Source organism: Bos javanicus, chromosome 28 (assembly GCF_032452875.1).
Source record: "Bos javanicus breed banteng chromosome 28, ARS-OSU_banteng_1.0, whole genome shotgun sequence".
Taxonomy (NCBI): domain Eukaryota; kingdom Metazoa; phylum Chordata; class Mammalia; order Artiodactyla; family Bovidae; genus Bos; species Bos javanicus.
Genome location: NC_083895.1, coordinates 2,369,664 through 2,383,939, shown reverse-complemented (window position 1 = coordinate 2,383,939; position 14,276 = coordinate 2,369,664). Strand labels below are relative to the sequence as shown.

The window sequence follows — 14,276 nt, the reverse complement described above, 5'->3', positions numbered from 1 at the left end:
CACAGTAGTAGATATAATGGTCATCTGAGTTAAATTCACCCATTCCAGTCCATCTTAGTTTGCTGATTCCTAGAATGTCGATGTTCACTCTTGTCATCTCCTGTTTGACTACTTCCAATTTGCCTTGATTCATGGACCTAACATTCCAGGTTCCTATGCAATACTGCTCTTTACAGCATTGAACCTTGCTTCTATCACCAGTCCCATCCACAACTGGGTGTTGTTTTTGCTTTGGCTCCATCCCTTCATTCTTTCTGGAGTTATTTTTCCACTATCTCCAGTAGCATATTGGGCACCTATTGACCTGGGGAGTTCATCTTTCAGTGTCCTTTCTTTTTGCCTTTTCATGCTGTTCATGGGGTTCTCAAGGCAAGAATACTGAAGTGGTTTGCCATTCGCTTCTCCAGTGGACCACATTCTGTCAGACCTCTCCACCATGACCTATCCACCTTGGGTGGCCCTACACAGCATGGCTTAGTTTCATTCTTAAACAAGACTGTGGTCCATGTGATCAGATTGGCTAGTTGTCTGTGATTGTAGTTTCAGTCTGTCTGCCCTCTGATGCTCTCTCTCAGCGCCTCCCGTCTTAACCTGGGTTTCTTTTACCCAAGATTCTTAAATTTCTCCAAGCCAGGCTTCAGCAATACATGAACTGTGAACTTCCAGATGTTCAAGCTGGTTTTAGAAAAGGCAGGGGAACCAGAGATCAAATTGCCAACATCTGCTGGATCATAAAAAAAGCAAGAGAGTGCCAGAAAAACATCTATTTCTGCTTTATTGACTATGACAAAGCCTTTGACTGTGTGGATCACAATAAACTGGAAAATTCTGAAAGAGATGGGAATACCAGACTACCTGACCTGCCTCTTGAGAAACGTGTATGCAGGTCAGGAAGCAACAGTTAGAACTGGACATGGAACAACAGACTGGTTCCAAATAGGAAAAGGGTACGTCAAGGCTGTATATTGTCACCCTGCTTATTTTAACTTATATGCAGAGTACATCATGAGAAACACTGGGCTGGAAGAAGCACAAGCTGGAATCAAGATTGCCGGAAGAAATATCAGTAACCTCAGATATGCAGATGACACCATTCTTATGGCAGAAAGTGAAGAACTAAAGAGCCTCTTGATGAAAGTGAAAGAGGAGAGTGAAAAAGTTGGCTTAAAGTTCAACAATTCAGAAAATTAAGCTCATGACATCTGGTCCCATCACTTCATGGGAAATAGATGGGGAAACAGTGGAAACAGTGGCTGACTTTATTTTTCTGGGCTCCAAAATCACTGCAGATGGTGATTGCAGCTATGAAATTAAAAGACACTTACTCCTTGGAAGGAAAGTTATGACCAACCTAGGTAGCAAATTAAAAAGCAGAGAGATTACTTTGTCAACACAAGTCCATCTAGTCAAGGCTATGGTTTTTCCAGTAGTCATGTATGGATGTGAGAGTTGGACTATCAAGAAAGCTGAGCGTAGAAGAATTGATGCTTTTGAACTGTGGTGTTGGAGAAGACTCTTGAGAGTCCCTTGGACTGCAAGGAGATCCAATCAGTCCATCCTAAAGGAGATCAGTCCTGGGTGTTCACTGGAGGGACTGATGTTGAAGCTGAAACTCCAATACGTTGGCCACCTGGTGCGAAGAGCTGAATCATTGAAAAGACCCTGATGCTGGGAGGGATTGAGGGCAGGCGGAGAAGGGGACGACAGAGGATGAGATGGCTGGATGGTATCGCCGACTCGACGGACATGAGTTTGGGTGGACTCCGGGAGTTGGTGATGGACAAGGAGGCCTGGCGTACTGTGATTCATGGGGTTGCAAAGAGTTGGACACAGCTGAGCGACTGAACTGAACTGATGGCAAGTCTCGCCACCCCTACCTTGTTCTTTACTTTCCTTGGTTATTTTCTTTCCTATATGAACTTTTGAACGAGCGTGTCGATTTCTATTTTAACATTCCATTCAGCAATTTTATTAAACTTTATTGAATGTACTAATTTTGAGGCGACTGACATCTTTATAGTAGTAGTGAGTCTTTGTACTCCCAAATAGAGTATGTCTCCTTTTAAGTTGGGTCTTTATGTATTTATTTAATAAAGTCTTCATTGAAAAAGTCTTTCATATTTCTTGCTGGATTTCTTCTCCCCTTTCCATCCGATTTTGTAAACTGTTCTTGCCTCTGCATAAGAAGAGGCTGAACTAGGAGGAATGATGTTACTTTTCTAATGAATGTCAATGAAGATAGAAATTGATGATGCTGTCACTAATCATATATTTTGGAATTACCTCATGAGAACCAGAGAATTGGAAACAACCCAGTTGTTTATCAATAAGGAGCTGGTTACAGAAAATACGGCATATCCACACAATGGAACATTCTGCTGCCTTCAGTAAGGAGAAAGCTCTCACTCCAAGATACAATGTATATGGAAAAAGACAATGTGTATAACATGTTGCTTTTTGTTTAAGAAAGGGAGGAGTAATAACATCTGTATCCACGTCAAGAAACTCTGGAGGGATACACACACTAGCCAGTGGTTACTATGAGGTGTAGGGAAGGCAGGGAGCCCGGGGGAGGCAAGGAGGCCCCAGGGTGACTTTCCACACTGCTTTGACTTTTGACACATAAGAATGTATTAGCATTAAAAAAAAAAACTCCTAGAGAAAACAGGAAAAAGCAGAAACTAAACACCCACCCTTACCCACCCTTTGAAAATATGTATCCCCCTGAAAACTAAGCTTGTGATGGTTAAGCCAGGCTGGCCCCCATACCCACAGCTGGGGGCCTGTAGAGCCATGGACCACAGCCTCCTCTCCTGGGCCTGAGCCGGTTGGGAGCATACCTTGAACATTTGTTGTTGTTTAGTCTTTAAGTCGTGTCTGACTCTTTTGCAACTTGACCGGCAAGAATACTGGAGTGGGTTGCCATTTCCTTCTCCAGGGGATCTCCCTGGTCCAGGGACCAAACCCGAGTTTCCTGCACTGGCAGGCAGATTGTTTACCATATTCAAAACATGGAGATCGTTGGATAGTGAGGTATAAGTCCTGAATTTGCATCAAATAGACTAACCTTTCCTAGGAATAAAATTTTAACTTGATTACACGAACAATAGGAGCTTATCAAGTTTTTCAGAAGAACCCGGGCTTGCTTAGGTGAGCCAGGCTGCTGGTTTTTCAAGCGTTCCCTTCTGGACACACAAACTCCGCTCCACTTTCTTCTACAGCAGGACTGACTTCCCAGGAACAACTGTGGTGTCCACTTCACAACAAGAGCACACGTAGCCTGTGACTGCTGTTTATAGATTAAACAATACCTTCTTCATGACCAACAAAGGTTTAAATTTAATAAAGACAAAATATAAACCTTAATTGAAAAAAAAAACAGCATGAATTTAAGTTTGGGTCTCCTGCACTGTTGGGCTTCCCTGGTAGCTCTGCTGGTAAAGAATCTGCCTGCAATGCAGGATACCCTGGTTCAATTCCTGGGTCAGGAAGATACCCTGGAGAAGGGACAGGCTACCCACTTCAGTATTCCTGGGCTTCCCTGGTGGCTTAGAAAGTAAAGAATCTGTCTGCAATGCAGGAGATCTGGGTTTGATCCCTAGGTTGGAAGATCCCCCAGATGGACATGGCAACCTACTCGAGCATTCTTGCCTGCAGAATCCCCATGGACAGAGGAGTCTGGTGGGCTGCAGTCCATGGGGTCACAAAGAACTTGACACAACCGAGTGACTAAGCACAGCACGGCACTCCCGCGCTGTTGGCGGGAGGGTAAATGGGCACAGGCTCTCTGGAGGGCAGTTCGGCTTTCTGGCCCTTAAAGACGAGCACATCTTTGACTGGCAACGCCACTCCCAGGCTTCCCCTGCTTCCACACGCGGGCAGATGCCCTGGCCCGGGGAGCTGATGACAATGCAGTGTCCCAAGCAGAAGGGGGTAATTCATGTGCTACTCCCCTCCACCCATCAGGAGCTACCTACAGGGGGTACAGTGAAGAAAGGGAAGTGAGGGGTGTCTTCAGCATCAGCAGATGCCCTCTGCCCACGTCCGCACCAGCGCAGGAAGCCTGGTGGCCTCTGGGCAGGGGACACTATGCCCCTTGCCTAGGATCTTGCTGTGAATGTGGCTTCGATTTAAAGCCAAAACACTGGCCATGTTGACTGTGAGAGGTAGACTGAACTAGTTAAGAGTGACTACTTGTGACAACTAGGCATCCCTGGTGGCTCAGATGGTACAGAATCCACCTGCAGTGCAGCGGTCCCAGGTTCAATCCCTGGGTCAGGAAGATTCCCTGGAGACAGAATGTCAACCCACTCTAGTGTTCTTGCCTGGACAACCCCATGGACAGAGGAGCCCGGTGGATACAGTCTGTGGGGTTGTCAAGAGTCAGACACAATTGAGCAACTAAGCACACAAGTCCTTGTGACAACTATCATCGCTGTTAATCCATCTTTTACTGGTTTTATGCCCTAGGTGTTGACTGGGCCCTGAGATCTTTGAGGACTTCATGAGAATGGGGGCAGAGGGAGATTCTTCTGTCTGTATGCTTCTGCCCCTTGAGAGGAACCTTGTGGGTCAGAACCAAATACCTGCTTCCTGCCAAGAGCCCCGTTCAACAGCCCACCTTGCTGGGGCCCCATGCTGGGCACTGCACCCGGTCCCTCATGGATGGTTCCCGCCCAACACTGCTGGCTGTGCCCTCAATGATGTTTTCTATGAACTAGACTTGTACCCACATGAGGTACATGAGGTACCACATGAGGTACCCACATGTTCTGATGAGGTCACCCCATGAGAACAGCTCTGACAGTGAGGGAGACACCATCCACTGGGACGTCCCTGAGGACAAACAGTAGACTTGGCCTAAAGTTGAGGCTGATACATGGATCCCAAAATGTAACTGAATTGGGTAAAAGTCTGAAGTCACCCCGCAGTGTTTAAAGCCAACATTACTCTTGGAAATTAGAAAAGGAAAGCCAGAGTAGAATAATCAGATAGTTACAAATCAAGTAAAAATAAGTGCGTAAAGACTTTTCTTCTATTGTTGCTCAAGGACCAAGTTAAATAAGCAGAGAAGAGCAGCAGCACAGATGAGGGCCAGCCGGGGTCAGGACTTTATTGACAGACGGCACAGGAGTGTTGCCACAGTAACCACATACAGTACATGTAGTGGGAAGGGGTGTGAGGCAGAGACCACCACTCAAGGCAGGAGGGTCACGGCCAGAGCACAGGCCCTCAGGCAGGGTCTCACCTTTACAGAGTAACATCTGACCCACAGCAACTTCGATACAGCTTTCACCACAAAACACAAGAGTATTGTGACAAGCATTCTGAAAACCAGTTGGCATGCATTTTCAGTCATGCATTTTCAATTGATAATATTTTCAATGTGTTGAAGGCAAGGACAACAAAACAAGTTATCAAACTTGCAAATTTCTCTTTTTTAAAGCATGGCTTCACAGTGATGAAGTCAACTTGTTTCCCACCTCGAACGGTTTAACACTAAAGGTATTTTAAACATGGAAAATACTCTTACCAGTTAGGGTGGGGAGGGACGTGGGAGAGGGGTTCAGGATGGGGGGGGCGACACATGTATACCCGATGTATCATGCTGATGTATGGCAAAAACCATCACAATATTGTAATTATCCTCCAATTAAAACAAATAAATTAATTATATAAAAAAGAATGCTTTACAGTTCTTGAAATTCCAATAAACATGAGTGTTTGAAATTGCCATCAATTTTGAAGGAAAAGAAAAAGATTCCAGTCAACAGAAAACCCAGTGCTCTGTCCGATGGTGCTGCATGGTGGAAGCACAGGGCTTCCCCGGACCTGCCGTCCACTTCCTGGGGGTGGTGGCCCCTGCCTCTGCATCTCAGGCACCTGGGCTGTGGAGTGGGCCTACTTCTGTTCTGTGCCACCGCAAAGGGCTGTTTTGAAGGTTCAATCAGATGTTACATGTGAGAACACTGCTAAATTGTAAAAAATGCTATGCCCCTTTAGGTCTCAGTTACAGACATTTCAAATGACAATATTAAAAATGAGCGTTAAACTAAAAATTCTCCATAATTTCTTGATAAACTGTTTTTTTTTAAAAGGAAGAAAAGTGGGCACGAAATCCTGTACCTTGATCAGAGACACAGTGAACAACCAAAGCAGCACTTGGGTGCTGAATGTCACCAAGTGCAAAAGTAGAGTTCTCACAGTTAAGGTAGGACTAAACTAGCTGATTTGAAAAATCAACTAAAAACAGGTATAAACAACCTAAATAGAAAAACAAATTTAAAAGCTTCAGGTGAAATCATTTCATCTTAAAATTAGAGTAGGGAAACTATTATTTGCCATTCCTCTACTACTGCTTTGAAAAGGCAGCAGTTAATTTTTATAGCTCCAGCTTCTGCTTCAACACAAGGACTTGTCAATTGTAACAGAGTGTGTGTTAACAGAATTTTCACACATTTAACCCCAAACACTTATGACCCATCCTGCAACTCGGATAGCTGAGCGGGTCTAGGCCTGAAAGCAGACATTTATCGACAATCACATCCTCAGTTGCTCCTCACAGCCTCATGTACCGGTCAGTGCAGACAGGCAACACAGCATCCTGGACAACTGCTTGCCCACAGGCTGTACTGTCATGTAACAATAGGCCAACTAAGAGTGTACAGATAGAGTTTCCAAGAAATACTGATCCAAACAACAAAACCTGCAACTTAAACAGTAAGGCTCTTCACCTAGAATGTAAAACAACTGGAGAACTATGCAGTGAAGCCAACAGTCACAAATGCCTCTTCATTTGAGAGATTTTAGACAGTTATGATTTTAGACAGTTTTGTTAAAAATATGTCTTGGAGAAAAGTGTTTTGGACTGAAACTTGGATGTCCAAATGCCTATCCAGGTTTGGGAAGTTCTCAGTCATCATTTATTTAAACAAGCTTCCTGCCCTTCCTCGCCCCTCTTCTCCTGGGGCTCCATTGATGTGCAGACTGTTTCTTAATGGTGTCTCAGAAGTCCTATAAGCTTTTCATTTCTCTTCATTCTGCCCCCCACCCACTTCTCTGGATAATTTCAAATGCTCTGTCTTCAAGCTCACTGATTCTTTCTTCTGCTTGATCTAGTCTGTTGTTGAAGCTCTGTATTAAATTCTTCAGTTCAGTCATTGTGCTCTTCAGCTTCAAAATTTGTTTGGTTCTTCTTCATGTTTTCTATTAAACTTCTCATTTTGTTCTTGCTTTCATGATTTTGTTAATTGTTTTATCTATGTTCTCCTGTAGCTCTCTCAGCATTTTTAGAACAATTATTTTGAATTCTTTGTTGGGCAACTCATGTATCTCCATTTCTTTAGGGAGAGTTGCTGGAAATTTACCACGTTCCTTTGGTGGTCTCATGATTCCCTGATTCTGTGATCCCTGAAGTCTTGCATATAGGTGTGTATGCAGTTACCTCATCCAAACTTCATGAGCTGCCTTTGGTATAAGACCTTCACTTCAGGTTGGGGATGTGCTGGAACATGCTATGACCCAGGCCAGTGGTACAGGGTGTCAAGTGCAGGTATGTGTCTGGGTGGGAGGGATATTGTCATTGACTCAGGTCACTGAGGGTCACAGCATCCACTGTGTGGTTCCTGACAAGCACTGTTGGGGGTCTGCAGTGTCTGCAAGGGCTGGTGGGTTCCCCAGTGGCACCTCCACGTTCAGCATCTAGGGATCGGGGCAGGAAGCAATGATGACCTGGAGCTTGAGGCATGCACACATCTGGCTGGGGAGGCCAGCTGATCAAGACAGGAAGCACTGATGACCTAGAGCTCAAGGCATGCACACATCTGGCTGGGAGGCCAGCTGATCAAGGCAGGAAGCACTGATGACCTGGAGCTCGAGGCACACACACCACCCGCTGCAGGTGCACGTGTGACGGCAGGGGCTGGTTGTAGACACACACAGAGTGGTGGGGAACGGAGCCAGTAGCAAGGGTCTGGGCCAAGTGTGGGCCCATCAGGCAGGTGGTGTGCTTTCCCAGAGCTGCAGTATCTTCCCACAGGCATGTACACAGCAGTGGAAGCTGGCGATAGGGATCAGCCTGGGCGTGTGCAGGTACACAGCTGGAAGGGGCTGGCCACAAGTATGCACTTGGCAGTGGGGGTCAGCCTCAGGGCCTAGGCTGGCATCTTGCACCTGTGTAGCTTCAGAGGTCTGGATAGGTTGCCAGTCCAGATCCTGGGCTCTAGTGGGGCCGGGGGTGGGGGGGGTGGGGAACAGGTAGCAGATGGTTGGGGATTGAAATTTCCATGGGGTGGTGCTGCAGAGGACTGTGGACCAGGGCACTAGGAACCATGGTTTTTAACAGCTGCATGTTCGATACTTGCTCTGTGTCTCAGCTTTGCCAGTCTCTGAGTGGGATAAACTCAACAGGTCCTTTGTTTGATGCCCCAAAAGGCTGGGGAAGCTGGTCACACCCATGCCCTTTCCTGGGGTGGCAAACTCTTCCTAGTCTGGGAGGTTTCTCTTGGTGCTGAGAAGAGCCTGCCTAGGGGATGGGAGATAGCAGACAAAATGAAGCTCTTTTTCCTTCCATTTCTGTGTGATTATTCTCAGGTTTTTGTCCCACTGAGTTGCTGAATTTTCTTAAGTAGACTCCTGAGCTCTCTCAGAACTGTTTATCTCTGCAGATAGCTAATTGCTGGTCTTTGGGCGGGTGGGTGGGCGGATGGCGGCTGGGGCCTCCTACTTCACCATCTCGGTGATGTCAATTGAAAATGAGCTCTAGGAGTTATGAGGCTCCCTCCCAGGAAGGAAGGGACTGAGCGGGATCACATGACCACTTTTTAGGGACTTTGTACAACAGGCACCTTGCGGTGGATAGGCTTGATGTCCATGTACTTTAGAAGGACCTGGGAACAAACCCAACTCCGATCATCTGTTCTTTTCACAAGCACTTCAGTCCCTTCTATGTGCCAGGCCCTGGGCACACAGAAGGCACCCTTTTCAAAGGACATCTCAGCCCAGCAGAGAAGACAAAGACAATACATGAATCAATGTGACCAATAGCAAAAGAAAGGCCAGGACAGAGACATACTGAAGCAGCGTGTGTCTGCGTGTGTCAGGAGTCAGGGCTGGGGACAACTCCCAACTGTACCTGTCAGGACAAGGGGGCTTCAGCCTGAAAGACCTGGACAAACAGTGGGGTGCAGCATAGGTGAGGATAAGAAAACACAGTCCCTACAAAGGCACAGAGGTGATGAGAAATCAAGGGGCATTCAGACAAACACAAGTGTCCTGTAAAAGCCCCATTTCCCCCAGGAAACAGGCACAGCATGAGGGCATATGACCAATGTTTATGACTACAGAAACCAATATGATGGCTTTTCTGATGCTGTAGACTTACCCAGAAATCATCATATCACAAAATTTCCTAATCAGTGTAAAATGATTTGAGGGCTCCTACCCAACATACATAAATCAGCAGTTTTACTCTCATACAGAGTTAGCTGGCCCACAAATATTTAATAATCCAATTATTTATATGGTATTTTGGAATATGACATTTTCAGAAATTTAGCATTTTTTCTTATAATTTTTCTTAAAATGCTAGTTTTCCTTTAAAATGAAATTTACACATGACATCAAGAAATTAGAGAAGGGAGCTATCAGAGCACAGGCTATCTACTTTTCATCCAGTTCCCACAGGTGAAGGACAACATCCATCCTTTAGCATGAAGGAGCAAGCTGACATTCCTGCAGACTCAACCACATCATCCTTGGTTAGCGTTAAGTTCCACAAACGTGTACATCACGTTCAGTACATTCCTTCATGTGGACACACTGAGAAGAATTAATTGAGAGGGCCTTGCGTTACTGCAGTGGCAGGAGTGACACTGAGAATGTCTTAACAACCAGCACGACAAGGGCTCCCGCTTCCGAGGCTGCACTGGCTGTGGGTGCAGGTTGGCTGCCCTGTGTCCCTCCTGAAGGTACACTGTCCTCTGGGCTGGAGACAGAACTTCCAGTACAATTAGCCACATGCTGGGAAGTCACCTCTAGTAATATTGGATAAAGGAGGTGTATCTTGCTTCTTCAATACATCTAGAAAAACAACTATATAATTCCAAGAAAAAAAACCATAACTATTCTTGGCTTGTAACAGTATCTCTTCTGAAGTTCCCAACGGTATATTGACAATAACAAATTTTACATATATATTCTTGTTGAGATGTATGCTGAACTATTTTTGGGTGAAATGACAGAGGTTTTGGATGTTTCCAAATACTACAGTGTAAAAAAGTGGGGCAAAGGTAGATAAAGCAAGACTGGCATAATGAATAGACAATTGTGGAAAATAGCTGATGTAGTGGTTCTATATGCTATTTTCTCCATACTTGTGTATGCTCAAAAACCCTAAAATTAAAAAAGAAAAAGGAAAACAACATAAATTCTATTTTAAAAGAAAAAATAGACTCCCTGATCACATTATTTTCTAGCAGTTAGCTTCTAACGTTAGGGGGTGATGGCCAACAATGTATTTCTTCTTCCTGAACCTGGCAAGTTGAGTGCTCTCAAATAAATCCCTCTAAACATTTCTAAAAACAACTCCTTAAAGAAGTAAACATAATCAGGAAGCAACCAAGCAACAACTGGGACAAATCTGGACTGTTTTCAACTGATTAATAAAATCACTTTATAACTAGTACAAAAAATTATTTAAAATTTACAGGTGTTTTAAAGACTAACTTTCCCCTCTGAAAAAAAAGCAAAAAATAGGACAAATTTGACAGAAAATAAAGTACCATCTACTGTGTCACAGTATGAAATGCAAATCATTTAGATGACTAATTTTAGCATTTTCTTCATTCTGAATAATATTGATCTGCTAGGAATCAATGTTCTTACGATTTCAAGAACTCTTAAATTTTTAAGAACTCTTATTATTTTTCAATAAAACCATTACAGTATCCCAATTTGTAATGTTTTCATTCTCACTTAGATGCTGGACTGTGAAAAAATAAATTAAAATCTCAAGTCTAAATGGAGTGTAGAATTTTCTTCTAGGAAGACCGAGAAAATGCTTTGCTAGAAATGTAAATTAAGGACATCCTGCAAACTTAACAAATTGTGGGAAATGTACACATTTAATAACATTCACTATTAGATATATTTGGTCTTTATTTCTGGTTCCTGACACAAAGCTCCTAAAAGACTAAGAATTTCCTGAGTTTTAGGGGTCCCTTTGAGCACAGTTTATGCCAATGAAATGACTTCAGGGTCACCCTAGAGAGGTTCAGGGTGCAGCTGGTCACGAGAAAGATCTAAGGAAGTTTTAGCTCCACCCACTGACCTGAGAGAAGGGGTTGCTAGAGATTAAGAGCTAGAAAAAATCTTAAATAACAAGATTTGAGGAGCCTCTTGTTTGGTGAACAGGAAAACAGCCATGAGCCAGGAGGGTGGGGCACCCCAAACTCCATGGGGACAGAGGTTCCTGTGCTCGGGACCCTTCCAGGCCCGGCCCTATGTGCTTCCTCATCTGCTGTTCGTATGTAGCTCTTGTAATAAACCACTAATCTCATGGGCTTCCCTGGCGGCTTAGCAGTAAAGAATCCGCCTGAAATGCAGGAGCCATGGGTTTGATCTCTGGGTTGGGTAGACCCCCTGGAGGAGGGCAAGGCAACCCATTCCAGTATTCTTGCCTGAAGAATCCCATGGACAGAGGAGCCTGGTGGGCTACAGTCCATAGGGTCGCAAAGAGTCAGACACAACTGAAGCGACTTAGCACACACCATAATCTCATAAGGAAACTTTCAGTTCTGTGAGCTGCTCTAGGAATTAATTAAACCCAAGGAGTGGGTCATAGGAACCTCAGGTTTCGGGCCGGCTGGGAAAGCACATGTGACACCCTGCACCTGTGACTGGCCTAGAATGTGTTGGTTTGGGTGGTGGTGGGTGTTGACACAGGCTTTAACTTGTGCGATCTGATGCCATTTCCAGTAGACAGTGTCAGAACAGAACCCATCTGGTGTCAGAAGAATCAGAGGATTGGCTGGTGGTAGAAAACACTCCAGGGACCAAATACCACATCTCTCCTCTTCATTTTTTCCTAAAGGCTTTTATTACGAACCACCATGGTTTGGTTCTCCAGCAAATTTTATTGGTCAAGGGATGTGGAATTATATGCAATACCTGGGGTTTAAATTAACAGGCTCACTTATAAACCAACATTTATCTTATTTTTTTAAAATTCTGCTTTTGCATAAACTGATGTAGTCAAACAGACATGCTCCTACCCCATGCAAAAAGCTGTTCAAAAATGAGCAGCTTGCAAACCCACTGTTAACAAGACACTGAATCAAACATTCTTCCAGTGAGGTCCAAGAAGCAGATCAGTCTGAGAATTTGCTTCATATTCTGACTTTTCAAAATCAAATATTCAAGATATAAAGAAGCAAAATTAAAATATCTAAAACAGTTACATCTTGATATTTTTATCCAAGTCACTTCCAGAGTTTGTAGTGCTTCTGTGCTCCATTGGTTAAAACAAAACAACAAAAGCAGTAGGCAGCTTCCAACATAAAGGTAATCAAATTTATCAGTTTGAGCTAAAAGTCACAGTGGAAGAACACATGTAAGGTGAAGAATGCTATTTAAACCTTTCAGTTTTAAATAGTACTGTATTTTAGCTTTAAAGAAAAGTTCTATTATATATTTTTGCATAAACATTTTAAAATATTAGAACGAGTCTTTGTAATACAATATACATTAACTCATGTGAATTAAAAACATGTCAACTTGATAACTGTTGTAAGGCATTTAAGTATTTAGCAAAAGTGTACAGAAATTTCTTAGAGGTGTCCCTTTAATATTAACTTTAGTGGGTGTCCTTAAAATGAACGCAAAACAAAAGACTAAAAAGGAGGCAGTGATGCTGTAATACTGAATCCCAGAAAAAGCACAGTAGCAAAAATGTGTTTTCTAACAGGAAGACCAGATGATCAGCAAACTGGGACCAGGTAAACAGCCCTGGTACAGCTACTGCACTGACCAATGCTGAGAGTCGCATCTGTTGCCTAGGAAGTTTGGTGAAAGGTACCAGCATCCTTAATGCCTGAAGCACATCAGGTGCTCGGTTCTACTTCCTGAACTGAGTTGATGAAGATGCTTTAAAATCAGAGTGCTAGACAGTTCATGAGAAAATTTCATTTACCATTTTATTTCAGTATGTGACTAAATTCTGATCTAGTATTTCCAGTGTGGCTCATGTAACACCTTGTGGACTGTGGTAAATGGAATTAACTAAGTATTGCATCGGCCATCAATGCCAGAATCTCTGAATATCAGGTCACAAACATAACCAACTGTGCAACATAACCAACATAATGATCAGAGCACACCTCACAATGAACAGATTTTAGTTCAGATGATTAAAAAAAAAATAAAGTATTAGACTGCATTTAGTGCAGTGCTCTATCATACTGTACATCAGATACCATGCTGTGGAGATGCACTGGACGAGCGTATGTACAGTACACAGCCAGGATCCAAACCAGGGTGAAAGGGCGAATATGGGACAGAACACTTTTACAGACGTGTATACATTTAATGGTCTCGTCCACTGAACTGGATTTATTATACAGTTTGCTGTGCCACATCTACTAGCTTGTATAATATACCAAATTATTATTATTTTTTGCACAAAGATCTACTTCCATATAAAGTAGAAAAAGATGGTGGTTAAAAAAAAACCTTCTTCTTCAAGCTTCAATAATTGTGTCCCAAATACCACTGTATGAATACCTAAAAAATATTAAGAACGATTTAGAAATATGCATAATTATAAATGTCCAAACATAGCTTAAAGTCACAAAGGGAACCAGTGAACACTTCCAACTTTTATTTAAGCTTACTTATGCCTATTGCCTGGAGAATCCCAGGGACGGTGGAGCCTGGTGGGCTGCCGTCTATGGGGTCGCACAGAGTCGGACACGACTGAAGCGACTTAGCAGCAGCAGCAGCAGCAGTAGCATGCCTATTAGATAATGTTGACTATACATAAAAAAGAGGAAGGTTTATAAAGTTAAAATATCAATTTGCAAATTTTATAAATAAGCCTTAGCTAGAGGCACATTCTATTAGACTTCAACTAACCCAAGAAAGACTCGTCACTGACATGAAGGCAGGAGAGTCTCTAACTCAATCATTGCTATCAACTTTCCTTTCTTTCTGAGCAAGAGCATAAGGATTTCCTACAAATTATTTCAAGCAGAATATCTAATTTTTTTTTAATAGGGAAG

At 43.4% G+C, this 14,276-nt stretch overlaps 2 protein-coding genes across 6 annotated transcripts in view; one reads left to right on the top strand and one right to left on the bottom strand.

Annotated features, from left to right (window-relative positions):
• CCSAP (centriole, cilia and spindle associated protein) overlaps window positions 1–10,421 on the top strand; it is a 37,625-nt gene extending 27,204 nt beyond the window's left edge. The window contains exon 3 of the mRNA XM_061404774.1: window positions 998–10,421. Coding sequence (XP_061260758.1) covers window positions 998–1,009 — 12 coding nt within the window. The 3' untranslated portion in view covers window positions 1,010–10,421. The remainder of the gene's footprint in view (window positions 1–997) is intronic.
• The window catches only part of RAB4A (RAB4A, member RAS oncogene family), a 74,522-nt gene that overhangs the window by 18,602 nt on the left and 41,644 nt on the right, over window positions 1–14,276 (bottom strand). For 2 of the 5 annotated variants that reach the window (XM_061404769.1, XM_061404770.1), the window contains exon 8: window positions 5,089–13,779. The exons of 2 other annotated variants lie outside the window; for them this stretch is intronic. The gene's annotated coding sequence lies outside the window, so the exon portion shown is untranslated. Of the gene's footprint in view, window positions 1–5,088; window positions 13,780–14,276 lie in introns of those variants that run through there. One more of the 5 variants, XM_061404765.1, reaches the window with a different exon arrangement.